The 20,610-nt window shown below is 37.7% G+C and overlaps 1 protein-coding gene across 3 annotated transcripts in view; it reads left to right on the plus strand.

Annotated features, from left to right (window-relative positions):
- CHCHD6 (coiled-coil-helix-coiled-coil-helix domain containing 6) overlaps nucleotides 1-20,610 on the plus strand; it is a 247,209-nt gene that overhangs the window by 185,175 nt on the left and 41,424 nt on the right. Inside the window, exon 8 of one of the 3 annotated variants that reach the window (XM_034431530.3) lies at nucleotides 5,570-6,189. The exons of the other annotated variants lie outside the window; for them this stretch is intronic. Coding sequence (XP_034287421.1) covers nucleotides 5,570-5,578 — 9 coding nt within the window. The 3' untranslated portion in view covers nucleotides 5,579-6,189. Of the gene's footprint in view, nucleotides 1-5,569; nucleotides 6,190-20,610 lie in introns of those variants that run through there. 3 annotated transcript variants of the gene reach the window in all.

Raw genomic sequence — 20,610 nt, forward strand, 5'->3', positions numbered from 1 at the left:
AATAACGATCCAGTCCTGAACTCATTTGCAGCTGAAACTGATCCTCCGATCCCAAACCCCTCCCTTTCCATTCCTCAAATCTCAGTGTCTCATTGGCCACCTTCCAAGTCCATCTTTCATTTCAGTTACTACAAGTCACAGGAATTCCCCCCTCCTCTCATCACCTAGGTGACGTTATCTGCCGGGGGGAAAGAACTAGGTGAAAAGTCAAGCTACTATTTCTGACAGGCGCTTTCCTACTCATTCATGTCAGCGCTTGGGAAATCATAGTTTGGAACGCTGACACTCACATGTCTTTGATGCAGTGCTGTTCCTAATGCAGTCCAGAACTGGCCCAATCCTTAAAGTGCTTGGCTCACACAGAAGGTTCAATTCAGCTTGTTGCCAATGACCACATGCAAATCCTTCTCCAATGAGGTATCCCAAAGGTGCTTTTTCAAGAGGCAACTGGACTTTCTGGTTTTTCTTTGAAGATATTTCGCTTCTCATTCATGAAACCTCTTCAGCTCTTTGGGTCAATCATGACCTGGATGACTGAGAATCTCCATAGATCCCAATGAGGTGAAGTTCACATTCTTGCATGTGCCATATAGCTTTCCTCCCTAAATGTAATACCTTACATTTCCTCCTCCCCACACTTTGAAAGACATCTTGTTCCTCTCCGCCGAATCTTCCAACCAGTCCAAATTAGATTGAAATCCCATTCTATTTCCCTAGTAGTGGCCAAATATTTCAGTCTTTTGTCATCTGCAATTTTGCTCAGCCCCATTATCCAAACCATTAATAACAATATTGAATTATATCACCCCAGGGCAGATCCTCGTGGGACTGCACTGTTTAGTGTTCGGCAGATCAGTTTAAAGCCATTAATATTGACTCTTTGAATGTAGTTAGCCAGTCCTTTGTGAAATGACCTTAGTGTAGTGCCATCCAGACTTTAACAGCTTGTAATGAGAATGTCATACAGAACCTTCTGTTCAACTGCATTGGCTCCTTCAGATATCTCCTATTTTTCTTCCTTGTTAATGTTATTTGAGACTGCCCTGTCCTTAACTCCCTTTTCAAGAAGTCTCGGCTGGCTTCACCTTTTCATCCTAAGGTTTTCTTTTCTTGGCATCTTCCATGCCATCTGTCTTAATAAAACGAGTCCTTTCAAAATATATAGAACATAGTGTATAGAATCTTGAAGCATTCAGAAGAATGCCCTTCTAGTTGAATATCCTGCATACAACTGGAATTCTCCTATCACTGCAGAAAAGTGGCTACTCAACCTTTGCTTGAAAGCCTTGAGTTGATGACTTCAGAAGGCAGGCTGTCACATTGCTAAATATCTTTCTGGGTCAAAAAAAAAATCCTTATTTTGAGTTTGGATTTCCCTCTGTAAAGCTTCTACCGACTGCTTATTGTCTTAACCTCAGACATTCTCTTTCCTGTAACAGTCCTTCAAGTATTTTAAGACTGCTGTCATCTCTTCTTTGCCTTCTCTTATTTAAGCGATTTCAAAACATGGTCCTCCTTTTTTCACTTTAAATTTCTTCCATGTTTTTAATGGAACTTTTTAATATATTACTAAATAACTTAAAGTTTACTAAAAAGTTGCTTATTAAATTGTTCTGTTTAAAAATAAATATCCTAACAACGAACATATGAAGAATACCAATGTCTTTGTAAATAACCATATGGGTATCTGTTTGCTGCACTTGGAGTGGCCAGTTGACTACAGTCAAAAATATTCTTGGGTGATTTCCTGACAACATAGAAATACTAAAAACTGTTGAATGTTAAAGAGGAAAAGAATATTTTGGCCTATCCAAAATAGATAGATAAATAGGGACCAAAATAGATAGGGACTATTACTCAGCTTTTAGGTAGGGGGGAAATCAGGCAAACATCAAGATGGGAATCCATTTCAACAAGTAGTAGGACCCTGATCAGTTCTATTTTCTTTTTTTAAATTCTCTTTCACATACTCATACCTAGAAGAATGCAAATGTATAACTTCTTTTCCTTTTTTCAGAATTTTTTTTTTCATACTTTTCAGTTTTCCCTTGTTGTCACCTAGGGATCCTGGAAATAGCCACTGCCAGCTTTGCTTTCCTTTGCTTTGGGCAAGGAGGCAAGAAGTCCATCAAAGTGCAAGTACTGCAAAGATAATGTTCTGTCTGATTTTCTTTTTGTCCTTCACTCTCTCTTTTCTCTTAAAAATGGAATTCATACCAAACTAGGGGTTTTTTTCTTTAAAGAAATAAATATCACTTTCCTTCTCTACAATATTAGACATTGCTGAGTTGGAGTTATAATTTGTAATGCTACCTGGAAAATGCTAAACTGTACTTTGTTCAATGGCATATAGCTCCAAATAGAGTCCCTCTTCTGGGAAATGCTCCCTACCTCCAAACCTTGCAAATACAGGAAGAGTGAAAAGGCATATAACTTCATTTCACTTGCAGCCACTTTTTTCTTCCTAGCATTTCATCTTGGCTTGGCCACAATATCTATAGCTAATTTATTGCATGCAATTGTATATCCAATTTGTGCACTAAAAAAATAGATAATTTCTCACTAATAATACAGTTCAATAAAAGCTTTTGAAGTTCAAATTATATAGCTGGAGCCTAAGTCTGCTGTTCTATTGAACTATGCAAATTGTTCAGACTTTTGCATGCTTGTATAATTTCCACAACTGCATTTTGTGCAAATTTGTGACATTCAAACAAGAAAGAAAAGTGCACATATTGAACTTGTGTGCTATTCTGTTTAGGGTTACCAATGTTATTCAGAGTGCAAAAACAAAATAAAAAATAAACTAAAAGGTAAATGAAAATAGGAAATATAGCTAAAAGTAATTAATACCAACACAATTTACCGTAATTGTCTGTACTTATTGCCTGGCTTCCACCTTGTCTATTACCTGCACCATACATAGCTTTTCACACCGTTTGTTTTGTCAACTCTAAAGTGAATCTGACTGGAGCCATCTTGGAGGCTTCAGGGTTGCCACATAGCAGTGGGAGGGGGGGAAATAGTTAGATGGGGTTTTGTAGCCCAAACAATAAAGTTTTCCTGTGGGAACCAAGGACATTCTCACAGGTGGCTGGCCAGAGGAGGAGCAAGTAACCCAGCAACCGGCCAGCACCTGGATTGGACAGTGTGACCAGTGATTTGGGGGGAAGGGAAAACTTTTAATTAGGTGAAAGCCATGGGAAATCTCAGAGTCGGCTTTCACCAGTTTGTGCCAATATGATGTATCCAATAAACTGTTTTTGAGGAACCCGAGCGCCTCCAAGTTTGTTTTCTATGGGTGCATTACTTGGAACACTGACAATCTCCTTAGCTAAATCCAGCAAGAACCTTTCCCTTCCTCTCCATTCTTTCACTCTTCTTTCCTATTAATTTTGTAGTTTAATTTTCATTCATTCTCTCTACATTATGAAACCTTTCAGACTTTGTCCTACTGATCATTCACTTTCATATTAATTGTGCACCTCTCTTCATTTTTTTCTTCCTGTTTTAATCTTAACAATTCTTTGCTGTTTGATTACCTTTTTTGCAATCACCGATTTTTATCCTGCCTTTTTTCATGTACAACTGAGGGGCAGAAGCTCAGTGGCTTAACAATGCTGGGGATGGTCTTTGCTTCAGCAGGTTTGAGCCCTGGCACTGAGTGGCAGGGTGAGCTCCCATCACTTGCCTGAACGTCTGCCCATCTAGCAATTTGAAAGCATGTTCTATACGAAATAGATACCACTTCAGTGGGGAGGCAAGCTGGTGCTTTATGCAGGTGGTCAGATTCCTTCTGGCTCTGAACCTTCCCAGTTGTGATGCCTGTTTTCAAGGCGGCTCTGGTGGAGGAAAGAGGCCTTTGATGATGCTGCAGGAAGAGCCATGCGTCTTTCCTTCTGGTGTGAAGCTAGCCCTCCTGTGGCGCATCTTGGGAAGCATGTGAGCATGTATCACAACAGAGCTAGTAAATTGGCAGCCAAATAACTACACTACATTAGCATTGTAGTTTCCTGGCTAATGTAACAACCACCATTTCATCATCATCATCATCATCATCATCATCATCATCATCATCATCATCATCACTCATGCACAACCCAAGATAGAAAATATACATAATGTTCCTTCTTCCTCCTATTTTCCCCACAAGAATCCTGTGAGATGAGTTGGACTGAGAGAAAGAAATCACTCAGCCAATATTTCATGCTTAAGGGGACTAGAACTCACAGTCTCCTGGTTTAACTACTACACCAAATTGGCTCTCTTCTTCTAGGCTTGTCACCATATGGACTCTTAGTAACTGATCTCCATCACCTACCATGTCAAGCTCTTGCTGGAAAAGCCAGGAAACAAGTGAAACATGGATTTTAGAAAGGTTTTTTTTTAATGGTAGTTTAGGTTAAAAACAGAATCTTCAGAACTGTAACAATAAGTTGCCAGCCAAAGTTACAGTGAGTTATTAAGATGGAGTCAGTTTTAAGAAATTTCTCACAATTTCTCATGGATCAGGACTTTAGTCAGTCAAAGCTTTTGCATAACTGTTTTAGTAAAACAGAGAATATATAAATAAATTTATAAGCTTTAAAATCTCATGCCACCTACAATTTTTCCTGCTAGTGTTTGACTATTACAATATTACAAGTGCAGAATATCTGCACATTCTTCCTTTTTCAGAAATACAGATAGCCAACTCTTCAATGTATCAATGAATGGTTAGCAAGAGAAACAAGAAATCTCTGCCCTAACAAATTTAGAGATAAATTGAAAACTAAAATAAACACATCCAATTGCCAGCATTTTTGTAACATAATTTTATTTTCCTTTACAATAAATCTGGTTAAAGATAATTCTGGGAATCCTGTTAAGATCTGCTAACAGCTAAAGGCTTGACATGGAAATCAAGAAATTCTTGCCACAACTTAGTCACAGAGATTGTGTCAGTCAACATTATACTCAAGATTACTCAGAAGACTAGCCCTGGAGATTAAGAATTTATTCCAAAAGTTTTTATAATTTCTTTTATTCTGCAATTTTTTTTTTTTAAAAAAATAGTACTATGGCTAAAGAAACCGGAGCTTTGGAAACGCTGATGTATCTATCTGAAAAATTCTCAATTACACTTCTGTGATAACCTCATTGTCACAACTTACCTGTAAGTATTTGGATAAAAAGAAGCATTATAAACACAGCCTGTTTGTGTGTGTGTGTTTTATATATTACTGTGTAGATGTAAATGTAAATGTAGTTCACCAGACCTTCTCAGGGCCAGTTGATGAAACAAATTGTATGTGATATATATTCCCTAATGCTTATGGTTTTCTTTGCATCAAAACAGTTTTCACAGTGAAAATATATTGAACCTGAGCCATTCAAAAATGCCATTTCCTTTAATGTTTACAGAAAATTGTTTACAGCACTGTTTACCCAAAATTTGGTTTTATTGAGGGAAATCATTGGAAAGCGATGGCATTTCTGTGATCAGTTTTATTTACACTTGTATATAGAGTGACCATAAATGGAGACAGGTTTTTCACATATTGCTATTCCTTGCATAATATTTTCACAGATTTTTTAAAGAGGACATGCTGACTTCCTTCCTGGACTGGGAACTAACCTTCCTCTGGACTGGGAACTAAGTTGAACAGGGGTGAAACTTGCTGCATATACTTTGTAAAGAAGCTGAGCTCTCTTATGGACAGCCATTCTGTCATTTGAGTTATACTTCTGTCTCTCCATAGTACTATTGTGGACTCTGTTTGAATTTCTGTATTCAGCTTTCAAACACCTTGTATGCTGATATTGAAGTTTAACACTCCTCAAGATCTTCAGACTGATTAATGATTTGTGACAGATCTCCTCCTTCTCCTTGTTTCACCCAGCATAGCTGTCTGATTTTTTAATTAACTCCTGAGCATCTTCTAGTGAAACAGCTCCGTGGTCTAGTATAAAACACTATCTCCTTTCACTTAATTCCTGTTTCACGTACCTATACTGTGCATATGTATATTTGTATAAAATAAGTCCCAGGGGGAGGAAAACAGGTAATCATGCTCCATTACCAGCATTTCAGCTTCCTTTTGGGGCCATTTAAGCAGAACTGCAGACAGCAACTGTCATTTTGACCAAATTCATGACTCATGTTAAGCTATAGAAATACTTAGCAATAGAATAGAATAGAATAGAATAGAATAGAATAGGATAGGATAGGATAGGATAGGATAGGATAGGATAGGATAGGATAGGATAGGATAGGATAGGATAGAATTCTTTATTGGCCAAGTGTGACTGGACACACAAGGAATTTATCTTTGGTGCATATGCTCTCAGTGTACATAAAGAAAAATAAAATACATTCATCAAGAATCATAAAATACAACACTTAGTGATAGTCATAAGTTACTAATAAGCAATCAAATCATACTAGGAAACAAAATAATATAAATTGTAAAGATACAAGCAACATGGTTATAGTCATAAGTGGGAAGAGATAGGTACTAGGAAGGATGAGAAGAATAATAGTAATACAGTCTTAGTAAATAATTTGACAGTGTTGTGGAAATTAGTTGTTTAGCAGGGTAAGGATAAAACAGCAATATGCTTGCTGTTTTCCTTGAATGGGAATAGATAGCAAACTATGGGCAGCTCTATCCATGGTTTGTTTAGTACATTTTGCAAACCAGGGATCCTTTCAAGTATTGCATAATGCCCTGAACAAACCATAGATTTATTGGCTGCACTCTCTTGTGTGAGGAATTAACACAGCTGAACTGAAACTGTACAGTAGCACAGTTTTAATTGATCACTAAGCTGCTTAAGTGTATTTTGCAAGCTGGCAATTGCCTCAGAATATCTACTTTGACACTTGGCTTACAAAAGAGTCAACAATTCACAGAAAGGCATCCGATAGGGTCATCTTAACCATCTCTATTCTCCACCTCCAACAATGAAAAAAAAATTTTCTTAGTCCTGAATGCTGTAAATCCCTTAAAATATCTGAAAATCTTGACCAGATTGGAAGTTTAGGTAGACAGTTTATTTACAGAATAGGTTCATTTGGAGAGCATTAAAAATTAAGCAAAATAATTTACATTGAAATTGATTTGAGTCACTACGATATTTTTGTTTAAAGCATCAGATAAAGGATACCTACATTTGATTTGAATAGGCTGTATCATTGCCATGTATATAATGTAGCATTATTATTCTAGTACACTGTTAACTTTTCCTAGATTCCCAGTTGGGTTTTTTGTGGTGATTCTTTCTTCCACCCTCCATGTGGACAATTGCTCTGGCAATAATATTATTAAAGGAGTTTATGACTCCAAATACCTCTCTCACAAGGGAACAAGTAAAGAGGCCACAAGCAGCTGTATTTATTTAGTTTCTCCTGCTTGTTTATTTGCAGAGGTCAATCTAATCCTCATTGTGCTTCTAATTGTAAAGGATAAAGAGCTGAAGATGGGTCCCTGTTTAATTCCCTAAAGCAGAGATTCATATTTCCCAAGCATTTCTGAGGTTTTTTTGTATGCACTGACATTCATTGACAGATAAACTGAAAATATGGTGCTGCCTGAAAGGACATAAACTGCCTCTTTAATATATGAGGCATGTCCAATAGTAAAATACTAGCCTGCTCAAAATGGAAATGGTTGCTGCATTCATCCAGCAGTTATGAAACTGCAGGCATAAGTTCTTCATTGGCTTTTCTGTTGCTGAACACCAGAGACCTGGTGTTTCTGTAGCTATATTATAAACCATCTAATGGACCACAAATGTAGAGCACAGTTGATTCACTTTTTCATGCAGAACTTTGCAAAGATTTCAGTAACAACTTCTGGGATGTTGCTGTTTCCAGGCTCCATTGTTGTCTTCACTTTGTGCAGTATCATTCTGCTGGGTCATGTAGCCAAGTGCCATGCTTGACAGCAGAAATCTTGGTAGTCTGTGCTCTGTGACTTGGTAGTCACAGAGGCAAAAGGCCTCAGATGAGTTTTAAAATTCACTTCATCATACTGACCCCGAGGTTCCACACACAGAAACACGTGCTCACATGCCCTCAATTATTTCCTATACCATGAAGAGAATTGAATTCTGGCAGGCCAGAGGGGATGGTCATAGGTATAAACAAAATCTTATGAAAAGTGTATTCTTAACCCGGAGGAAACAGGGAGAAAAATGTTACTCTTCAAATATATATTATGCTGTACCTTTCCCCCCTAGAAATCCGGATCAACAAATTTAAATTACAGAATGATTGGTGTTTGAACTTTACGAGTAATGTTTCTTTATCAGTTTAATATAATCAAATTCTGCTTTCCTGCACTAAGATGGGGTTGAACTAGGTTGCCTATACCTTTCAGTGTTCACTGGAGGTTATTTAGCCTTTTGATAGACTAAGAAAGCAAGAGAAGTTCCACTCAGATCAGATATCACACACAAGGATGTGTGTGATATCTGTGTATGTGTGTAGATATTTGAGCCCATGCCACTTGGAGGTCAATAGCAAAATTTTAAATTGGCCCTCAAACAGATGTGAAGTACAGCAGTTCCTGAAACACTGGCATATTAGGCGATCTCTCCGAGTAACCCAGCAGCTCTGAAGTTTATGAATAATTTTCAAATGCAGTGTTCTACATACAGTGTTCTATAATAATAGAACTCACTGGTTTTCAGAGAGCAAATAACTGACATTTGACTGATTAACTGGCATTTGACTAACCCTGTTCTGATAAGCTGACAGCTGATATATCAGCCTAAAGTAACTGATAAAAGGTGTCCTTTGCTTTTAACCACTAAGGCCACCTGAGCCTTTTGTGACAATGATGGATTCAAAGCATCTCCAAGCCATGCACCGGATTCTTCAAGACAGATTGAACAAATGAGCCAATCTCTCCACAAACAGCAGACCCAACTTGTATGAATTGAACTTCACTTATTCACCTTCATTCAGTCCATTACTTTGCTTAAGCAACAATTTAGAACATCCTCTGCTCCAGGATGTTAACTGAACATCCTGAATATCCTGTTAACTGAAAAAGATGTAAAACTGTCACCTGCACATTTTTCATACGTTAAGAATCCTCTGCAAAATTATTTATTGAAATAATTTATTTCTTTTTTATTTTCATGTAGATGGTTCTGCTTTCCAAGTTGATAGGTTAGTTTTTGCTAAAGGGTGTGTAGGAGGAATTTCCCCCTATGGTTCTTAATGAGGATCAGACAGATTTCATTGAAGCACAAAATGTTATTTATGATAGGGAGTTCAAAAGCAAAAGCTTAAAAGCAGGGTAGGGATGAAACTTCTCTGTACAAGTTATGCAAATTAGAATATACAGAATTGATAAGTTCTATACTTTAATGATGTAAAGTTAGGGGGAGACTTGGACGGTAAGACTGTTACATGCACATGCACCCAGGTTTGGCTTCTGGTCATTCACTCGCAAACTCATAGCTCTGGAAATAGCCACACACTCAAATCACTTTCAACTGAACATTGAATACACAGAGATCCAGTGGATTTAAAATAACAGCAAAACTTTACTGGTTACACCCACCCACTGACATACATGCATGCTCATTCACACTTACTTGAGTTCCCAACTGGGCTGACAGGTACTAGCCAGAGGGATGGAAGCCAATCCAAAGATGACATAACGAGTGGGTGGTCTTCAGGACCATTTTGTCCCCCAAAGTCCTTGCTTTGTTGAAAACTACACTCGCCTTGCTGATTTACAAGTTTGGTAGTTGTTGATGGGATTTGGGGAAGGATTTCTCATGTGTTCAAGCTTCTTTTGTCTGATTTAGGTGACATTTTTCCTTTGTTTCCTTAAGCATGTATTTCCTTCTTATCTTTCTCCTTTTAGACAAGATTCCTGACTATCCAGCCTGCTTATGAGCTTGCATCATCTTTAGGTATTTCAGCTATAGTCTACACTACATCAATGGACCCTTGAGTTAGGCAGTGCTTTATGGATAAAGGGACTTTCAATATTTTAACTTTCTCTAGGACAGGTGATATCTCCCAGTAAATTGGTTTCCAGGCTATTCTTCTATTCAGGTTCCCTAATCAGCATTCTTGTCTTAAATGTTTCTTAGCTTTCACTTAGAAAATGTTTTTATCAAACTCTACCACAATAAATCATTAATTTATGCTCTTTTTATATAAAAAAATATCAATGCCTGATAGTGTGTTAGTTGTGATTACTCTTGACAATACCAATTTTTTACCTATGTCACCTGGGAGGCATTTACCAAGCCACCATTCTTTATGTTCCATACTTCATATGTACTTTATTGCAAAGATGACACTTTAAAATATTTGTTCTTAGTCTATGGTGCCATTATCTTGGCCGAATGCCAAGAGATGTTTAAGATGTCTTCTCAAAGATGTCTTCTTAGAGAAGAAACATCAGAATTTGCATGGATAGATTTCTCATCTCTGTTATGGCAGCCACCATTTTATGGGCTTGACCACTTTAGAGAATTACTATGTAGGAAGCATTTCCTAACAATTTTGTCTTGTTAGCTTTAACAGTCTGGACTGCCTTAAATATCATTTTATTAATTAACATTAAAATTCTTCCCATATTGCTACTAAAAATTGAAGTATGTAATGGACTTCTAAATGCTGATGCATACAAATTTTGGCCTGACTCTATTGTTTTTATCTGACCTTTCCTAGGGTACTGATATTGAAGTCTGTGTATCTTTAAAGAGTTTTTAGGATAACTCAAAGGGCTTTAATGGATGTAAAGTGTTCTTGGAATTTATCTGTAACTTTGCCCACATGCTAAGATTTGAATTTATTATTGTTCGTCATAAAAAAAAAAATAAACTTGTAATGCAAAGCTTTTAGTAACCATAATATGAATTGATTCCTTTGTAGTGGTATTGTTCTCCCATTATGACGGTGTATTTTAGAATGCAAAAGAATTAAAACAAGGATCTTAAAACTCTGTGTAAAGATATATATTTTTGTCTATAGACTAAGAATAGAATAGAATAGAATAGAATAGAATAGAATAGAATAGAATAGAATAGAATAGAATAGAATAGATTAGATTAGATTAGATTAGATTTTTTTTATTGGCCAAGTGTGATTGGACACACAAGGAACTTGTCTTGGTGCATATGCTCTCAGTGTACATAAAAGAAAAAGTAGAAGAAGATAGTGTCCAGAGTTTAATGGATCTCTAAATAAAGTGGAAAAATGGCTAAAAACATATGTTTTATTTTTTTGTAGTGAAATGTTATGTTCATTTTTTTTTTAATTTGATTTATATGCCGCCCTTCTCCGGAGACTCAGGGCGGCTTACAATGCGTTAAGCAATAGCCTTCATACTTTTGTATATTTATACAAAGCCAGCTTATTGCCCCCACAAACTGGGTCCTCATTTAACCTACCTTAGAAAGGATGGAAGGCAGAGTCAACCTTGAGCCTGGTAAGATTCGAACCTGCAGAAATTGCAGGCAGCTGTGTTAATAACAGGGTGCATTAAACCACTGTACTACCAAGACTCCTATTTTTATTACACTTTCCCAGCTAATCTTTATAATATTAATATATAATTATATATAATATATATAATATTAAAATTCTATTCTATTCATGTGGTTGCGTCTATCCATTTCCTTATGTCCAATGAGGTAGATGATTTATTTCACCACACAATCCCTGGTTGGGTCATATACCTCAGAAGATGGGGATATCCTAATCAATCAAAAAAAAAATTGACATTGTTTTTTATATATTGAGTATTTTTAAGACATGGTTTGCCTTGTCAAGTGATTTGCAAAACCCTGGTTGTTGTTTTTTTTTTCTGATTGGAAAAACATCCTGTGCTACCAGATGTCTCAGTACTTTCCAAAACAGCAATCTGCTTTGGATATTCCTGCCACTGTTTTAATTAAAGGAATCTGACTGCACCATTTCTTAAAGCCTGAACTCAGCATTGATAAAATATGGTTCCTAACTAGAACTTAAAACAGCAGTTACTGGCATTTTATTTTTTGTTCACTTCAAAAGGCAAAACTTTAGCTTAAACCCTGACCTAGTTGAAGGACTGACTCTGGAAAAAAGTTGGTTTCCCCCTCTCTATTGCCACTCAGAAATTATCTGTTGTGACATTTCTAGCCAGATTTTCAAGCTGAGCCCACCATTCCGTTCCCCAAGGGCATTCCAGCGATGTTAAAAATAAGTGATTTCTAGCCAGATTTTTTTTCCAGTGAATTAATGGGATTCCGATGCAAGTGTCCTTACCAGCCTGCTGAGCCTTCATTTTGCCTTTCCAGAGATTTAAATGTTCTCCACAGAATAAGCAAACTGAACAAAATTTAAAAATGGCAAGATGCTAACTGCCTCTGACATGCTGTGCGTCTTTAATTCAAAATAGCCTAGTTGGTATGTATTTTAATTCAATTCCCTTCACGTTGTTCTCTATCCATAAAAGAGCCCTGTGCATTTTATTTTCTCTTGTTTTAAAGCTTCAAATGATAATAAAGAACCATGAAGTTGTCCAAAAGAAATGCTTGTCTTCCAAATGTGTTGTAAAATGCACGGCTTTAATACTTTATATTCCATAACTATCAAAAACATGCACTATGTTTTGATCCAGTACAGGAAATACACTAAGTTGCTTGACAGTCCAAATAATTCCAAATAGTGCTGCAAAAATATTATTTGGATAATTAGAAATTTTAATAAATGTCCTAATTTTTAAAGGTATTGACAGGAGGATTTGTACTATAAAAGGACTGGTTTTCATGTGATAATCTTTCCATTCATTAAATACCACATTACAAAGAATTCAATAACTATAATAGCAATAGCTAATACAACTTTAGTGTACTGTATGTAGAACAGAATCCGAGCCTGAATTAATGGAGACTTTGCGTAACATTTTTGTATGCCGTTATTTATGTAATTTAAACTCATCTTTACTAATATAAACCCATGCTTTGCTTAAATCATATTTATTGATGATGTTATACTTACAAGTACTCAGCCTGGGGACTCTTTAACATTGTTGATGGAATACACAGACAGACAGACAGACAGACAGACAGACAGACAGACACCCACGCACACACAGAGAGTTTGCTGTCTGGTTACCACATTAATAAAGACAAAACTCAGGTGTTGATTTGGAATTTGACAGGATAAAAACTATAAGTATCAAACAAAGACTTTAATATTTCCATTTAGAAGGTCAAATATTTAGGGAATTTTAGCTAAAAATAAAGATTTATTTAAGAATAATTAACATCCTGAAAAAGCATATTAACAGACATTTCTGGATAGAAAAAATTAAATTTGTCTTGGTCAGGGAAAATTGGTGCTGTCAAAATGATTACCCTACTAAGATTAAACTTTCAAATAACTCAAATATTTTTTGTGAAAAAGATGTTAAATATTTTGCACAGGCAAGTAATGAATATATGTGGTTCAATAAAAAGCTGAATAGAATAGAATAAAATAGAATAGAATAGGAATAGAATAGAATAGAATAGAATAGAATAGAATAGAATAGAATAGAATAGAATAGAATAGAATAGAATAGAATTCTTTATTGGCCATAGCAGAGTTGGAAGGGGCCTTGGAGGTCTTCTAGTCCAACCCCCTGCTCAGGCAGGAAACCCTATACCATTTCAGACAAATGGTTATTTAATCTCTTCTCTAAAACTTCCAGTGTTGGACCATTCACAGATTCTGGAGGAAAGTTGTTCCACTGATTGGTTGTTCTAACTGACAGGAAATTTCTTCTTAGTTCTAGGTTGCTTCGCTTCTTGATTAGTTTCTATCCATTACTTCTTGTTCTACCCTCAGGTGCTTTGGAGAATAGCTTGACTCCCTCTTCTTTGTGGCAGCCCCTGAGATATCGGAACACTGTTATCATGTCACCCAATTCCAGCAAACGTTTTTTAATGTTAAATTGAAAAACTTGTGGGATTCAAGAGAAGGAGGTGACTCCAAATTTCTGACTGTATTATCATGTTAGCTGTTTAACATGGATCTCAGAATGGATTATATTTCCCTGGAAAGCTTTTACTTCCATAGAAGTGATAGGTCTTCCAGAAAGACTTCACAGATTCATTTGAGTTAACATACAGGAGCAACCTAATGAAATTATGCATTAATAAGTAACCTACTGAATGTTTGGGATGAATACAGGAAAACGATAAATATGGACTTTTCTCTATTTTCTTTATAAAAATGAAGGCATTAAGAAATTTGCCTTGAGAGAGAGATGGAGAGATAATTATTTGTTTAGATTATAAAATTTTATTGATAATGGGAGAAAGGTTAAAATCTCTTGATCATGTTAATATACAGTGCTTTCTACATTTAATTGGTTTCAGTATTTTCAAATAAGTAGCACAATAACAAAAGGATTACAGAAACAAGGGAGAATACTGAGTAGGTTGACCAAAACTGAAAATGTTATAACACATAGTACTAATTATTTGTCAGCCATGATTTGTAACTTATTAGTGAAGTGACTCAAAATCCGAAAAAAATCAAAGGCTTTATGATTAAATGGATGTAGAATATTAATATAGTTATGTAGATGAAATAATGGGAATTTCAATTGAAGAATATCAAATTTACTTTGAACAATTTATTTAGAATCTGTATAAGATGTTATATTGTTGGTATATTATCCTAGGCTTAATTGCTAAAATGACTAATTATTTTTCTGAAAAAAGTGTTGTAAATATAAACAAGAAGTTAGATCAGGAGTGTCAAACTGGCAGCCCGCAGGCCAGATGCATCATACTCAGGCCACACCTACCCCAGCTCCACGAATGGGAAAAATGTCACAAAACATCACATGACGGCAACATGACACCACGAGTTTGATACTCGTGGGCTAGTTTCTTTTATATGTGGTGATAATTCTGTAAAGACCAACAGTATTGAAAAATTATTCACTGTAGACTGGATCAAATGTTGAAAGTTGCAATCCCATTGCCCTCTGAGAATATTTTGATTAAATATTACTATAATATATATGCCTTCAAAAATTAACTGAATTGGTATTGTATATTAGATTTTATACATATTTTTGGGATGAGTCCTTTAATTCCATTTTGGAAGAATGGCTAACTAAATTATGAATGTTTGTCTTCCTGTCTAGAATAATTTTGTATTTAAAAAGTAAAGCTGTTGCAGAATGTAATTGTGATTGGTAACAATTCTTGGACCATAATATTTAGTTTTATGATATTTTGGTTTTGTGGCTTATCCACCCATAATTCTATATCTGTATCTATTCCAATTTGTACAAATTTATTTAATAATTTAAAATTTTAAATTGATGTTGGTCTTGTGTTTTTAAATAGGCTGTACACCGCCCTGAGTCCTTCGGGAGAAGGGCGGTATAGAAATAAAATTATTATTATTATTATTATTATTATTATTATTATTATTATTATTATTATTATTATTATCCATTCTTTCAAAATATATCATATATTCATGAATATTTGCAGCAGGAACAAACTATATTGTCACAGTCTGCTCTAGAAGAATGAAAAAAAAAAGGGGGAGTGGGCAGAAGTTATCAGAGAAATGAGCTGTTAAATTAAAAAAAAAAGGGGGGGGGGGGAAGTGCCAGAAAGAGAAAGTATAAATGGTCTTATACACTTTTATCCCCTGTCCACATTAATCCCAATACACATTTGTCTTGTAGGCATATGGCCCTCATCAAGATTTGTTATTACTAATGTAGGACAAAAATGTAGATGATATTACATGACAATGCAATAATATCACACACTTCTCTTCCTAGGGTCATAAAGTTAAGCAACATCTTCTCTTGGGAATAGGCAGAAGCAACCAAGAGTTTGGATTTTGCAAAAGTCCTTGCCCTTGTAAGCAGGGCAAGGCAGACAAGTTCTACATGGCATAAAATCAAGTCAGACCAATTCAGATAATTAATCAAAATTAACCATTTCATGAAACATATTTAAATAAATAAGGGATAGCTTTGACTGCAACCATCTGAATGATAAAAACAACGACAACCCAGCCTTTCCACTATTATCATTTAACAATCATCCTCTAAATTATGGTTGTTGTTTCAGTTTACAGTAGCATATTGTGTATTTTAATATCTCAAAAAAGTAGATCACAGAGGTCAATCCAGAATCCAAAATAATTGCTTACATTTTACTTGACAAAAATATAAGGTAGAGAGAATTCATTCCAAGTGTAACATCTTTCATAATAATACCATAAACAGCATGTTTTCATATTCAAGGAAGCATGAGGGAATAATGAAATCTCAAAAGGAAGGATTAAATGAGTGCCTCAGAAATCAAATAGCTACTCTACAGTACTGCCACACTAATATAATCCACTACAAGCAAAATATATAATATATGATATCATATATAATATATGAAAATAGCATATTCCCTTTGTCCTGATACATGGAAATTACTTAGAAAAAAATAATTGTCCATTTGACTATAGTGCATATAGAACAGAACAGAACAGAACAGAACAGAACAGAATAGAATAGAATAACAGAGTTGGAAGGGACCTTGGAGGTCTTCTGGTCCAACCCCCTGCCCAGGCAGGAAACCCTACACCACTTCAGACAAATGGTTATCCAACATCTTCTTAAAAATTTCCAGTGTTGGGGCATTCACAACTTCTGTAGGCAAGTTGTTCCACTTATTAATTGTTCTAACTGTCAGGAAATTTCTCCTTAGTTCTAAATTGCTTCTCTCCTTGATTAGTTTCCACCCATTGCTTCTTGTTCTACCCTTAGGTGCTTTGAAGAATAGTTTGACTCCTTCTTCTTTGTGGCAACCCCTGAGATATTGGAACACTGTTGTCATGTCTCCCCTAGTTCTTCTCTTCATCAAACTAGACATATCCAGTTCCTGCAACCGTTCTTCATATGTTTTAGCCTCCAGTCTCCTAATCATCTTTGTTGCTCTTCTCTGCACTCTTTCTAGAGTCTCAACATCTTTTTTACATTGTGACGACCAAAACTGAATGCAATATTCCAAGTGTGACCTTACCAAGGCATTATAAAGTGGTATTAACACTTCTCGTGATCTTGATTCTATCCCTCTGTTTATGCAGCCCAGAACTGTGTTGGCTTTTTTGGCAGCTGCTGCACACTGCTGGGACATATCTAAATGGTTGTCCACTAGAACTCCGATTCCTCTCACAGTTACTACTATTGAGCAAGGTACCACATATACTGTACCTGTGCATTTTGTTTTTCTTCCCTAAATGTAGAACCTTGCTTTTTTCACTGTTGAATTTCATTTTGTTAGATAGCGCCCAATGTTCAAGTCTGTCAAGATCCTTCTGTATCTTGAGCCTATCTTCTGGAGTGTTGGCTATTCCTGCCAGCTTGGTGTCATCTGCAAATTTGATGAGTTCCCCATCTATCCCCTCGTCCAAGTCATTGATGAAGATGTTGAAGAGCACTGGGCCTAAAACAGAGCCCTGGGGTACTCCACTGCATACTTCCTTCCATGTAGATGCAGTTCCATTGAGGACTACCCATTCCGTGCAGATGGTCAGCCAGTTACGAATCTATCTGGTGGTGATGCTGTCTAACCCACATTTTTCTACTTTATCTAGTAGTAGGTTATGGTCTACTTTATCGAATGCTTTACTAAAGTCCAAGTAAATTATATTGACAGCATTCCTCTGGTCCATTAATTTTGTCACTTTGTAAAAAAATGCAATAAGATTAGTCTGGCATGATCTGTTTTTGACAAACCCATGTTGGCTTTTGGTTATTACTTGGTTTGCTTCTAGGTGTTTGGTGATTCGTTGTTTGATTATCTTTTCCAGAATCTTCCCTGGTATTAGTAATACCTTTATGAGAATAATTTCACCTGAATTTATGGTCAGTTATTTTATTACTTTGGCTTAATTTGTTTTTATTGTCTCAATAAATGTTTGAGACACCCAATGCTTATATTCAATGTTTGAGACAATATAATTTATCTCTGAAATTGTAGCTGACTCTCCTTTAGTGTGATTTAAATCTCACTGCTAAAATCCAGCATTGGATCAAGGGAACAATAAAGAATTAAAAGGAACCAAGTTATTATTGAAGAGGCTAGAGTTTTTAGTTAAGGCAATCCTCAACAACATTTTTGAGAAAATATATTTATGTGAAAGAAAGCAGTTGAGTTCCTAGTTTGGGGTAGAAACAGAAAGAGGAAAATAGAAATGTTGCACATCTATGAAATTATGAAAGAGGGAAAAATCTAACAAAGATTTTTAAGTGTGGAGTTGAGTTGATAGATATGTGGAGGGAAATGAAGATACAGGTTTAATTATGAACAGAAAGGCCAAAATATATGCCAGTAAGTATGGATTAGTGTCATTTAGGTTAGTGTGGATAGGTATGAGAGTTGTAAAACACAGGTTAGTACTAGTTCCATCTTATACTCCAAGGAATGATGAAAATGGAAAGAACCAAAAATGAGTCTGGTGAAAACTTGTGCAACATTCTGAATAAATGAAATCCAGAAGGGAAAGATACTCTTGTTTGCTGAAATGAAATAAGAAATAAGACAAGAGAGTATGGAAAATATTTATTTATTTATTTATTTATTTGTTTCCATTTCTATACCGCCCTTCTCCAATAGGACTCAGGGCGGTGAACAGCCAGAGTAAAAAACAGAACATACAAAATTTAAAAGCAATTTAAAATAATTAAATATTTTGGCCGTAAATTAAAACAACCCAATTTAAAATCAATTTAAAATTTAACTCAAGCCAGCCCAGGTAGTTGAAATAAATAGGTTTTCAGGGCCCGACGAAAAATCCGGAGGTCTGTTATTGTACGTATCTTGTTGTTCCAGAGGATGGGCGCCGCCACAGAGAAGGCTCTCCCCCTGGGGGTCGCCAGCCGACATTGTCTGGCGGACGGCACCCTGAGGAGGCCCACTTTGTGTGAGCGTACTGGCCGGTGGGAGGCTATTGGTGGCAGAAGGCGGTCTCATAAATACCCTGGCCCTAAGCCATGGAGCGCTTTAAAGGTGGTCACCAACACCTTGAAGCGCACCCGGAAGACCACTGGGAGCCAGTGCAGCTCGCGCAGGAGAGGTGTCACATGGGAGCGCCTCGTCGCCCCCATAATCCCCCGCGCGGCCGCGTTCTGGAGCCTCCGGGTGCACCCCAGGGGGAGCCCCATGTAGAGAGCGTTGCAGTAGTCCAGGCGGGAAGTGACGAGTGCCTGAGTGACTGTGCGTAGGGAGTCCTGATCTAGAAAGGGGCGTAACTGGCGTATCAGGCGAACTTGATAAAAAGCCCCCCTGGCCACGGCCGTCAAATGATCTTCTAAAGACAGCCATGCGTCCAGGAGGACGCCCAAGTTATGAGCCCTCTCCGTGGGGGCGAGTAATTCTCCCCCAATAGCCAGCGATGGCGTCAGCTGGCTATATTGGGACACCGGAAGCCACAGCCACTTGGTCTTGGAGGGGTTGAGTCGGAGCCTGTTTCTCCCCATCCAGGCCCGCACAGCCTCCAGGCACTGGGACATCACTTCAAGGGCATCGTTGGGGTGGCCTGGTGTGGAGATGTACAGCTGGGTGTCATCAGCGTACTGATGGAACTCCACCCAGAAGCCATGGATTATCTCACCCAGCAGCTTTACATAAATGTTGAACAGAAGGGGCGAGAGGACTGACCCTTGTGGCACCCCACAAGCAAGGTGCCTCGGGGTCGACCGCTGCCCCCCTGTCAACACAGATTGCGACCGGTGAGAGAGGTAGGAGGAGAACCACCGCAAAACGGTGCCTCCCACCCCCAACCCCTCCAACCGGTGCAACATGATACCATGGTCGATGGTATCAAAAGCCGCTGAGAGGTCTAACAGGACCAGGATAGAGGAGCAACCCCTATCCCGAGCCCTCCAGAGATCATCCACCAACGCGACCAGTGCCGTTTCCGTGCTGTGCCCAGGCCAGAAGCCGGACTGGAGCAGGTCTAGATAGACAGCTTCATCCAGGTACCGGGGAAGCTGCTGTGCTACCACACTCTCAACAACCTTCGCAATGAAGCGAAGGTTGGAGACTGGACGATAGTTAGCCAAAACAGCCAGATCCAGAGAGGGCTTCTTGAGGAGGGGCCTCACAACCGCTTCTTTCAAAGTGGCCGGCAGGACCCCCTCACTCAAAGAAGCGTTAACAATCTTCTGGAGCCAGCCTCGTGTCACCTCCCGGGAAGCCAATACCAACCAGGAGGGACACGGGTCCAATAAACATGTGGTCGCGTTCAGCCGTCCCAGGACCCTGTCCATGTCCTCGGGAGCCACAGGATCGAACTCCTCCCAGATAACACTCTCAAGACCTGCCTCATTCATCCCGTCCGGACATACCCAGTCAGAGGCTAGCCCTTCCCGAATCTGAGCAATTTTGTCATGCAGATACTGCACAAAATCCTCAGCTCGGCCCTGCAAGGGGTCATCCCGCACCTCCAGATGGAGGAGGGAGCGGGTCACCCTAAACAGGGCGGCCGGGCGATTATCTGATGATGCGATAAGAGCGGCAAAATAGCTAGATTTTGCCGCTTTTATCGCCACTAGGTAGGTCTTAATATGAGACCTCACCAGTGTTCGGTCG

This window comes from Pantherophis guttatus, chromosome 2, assembly GCF_059756535.1.
Source record: "Pantherophis guttatus breed Tessera chromosome 2, ASM5975653v1, whole genome shotgun sequence".
Lineage (NCBI taxonomy): Eukaryota > Metazoa > Chordata > Lepidosauria > Squamata > Colubridae > Pantherophis > Pantherophis guttatus.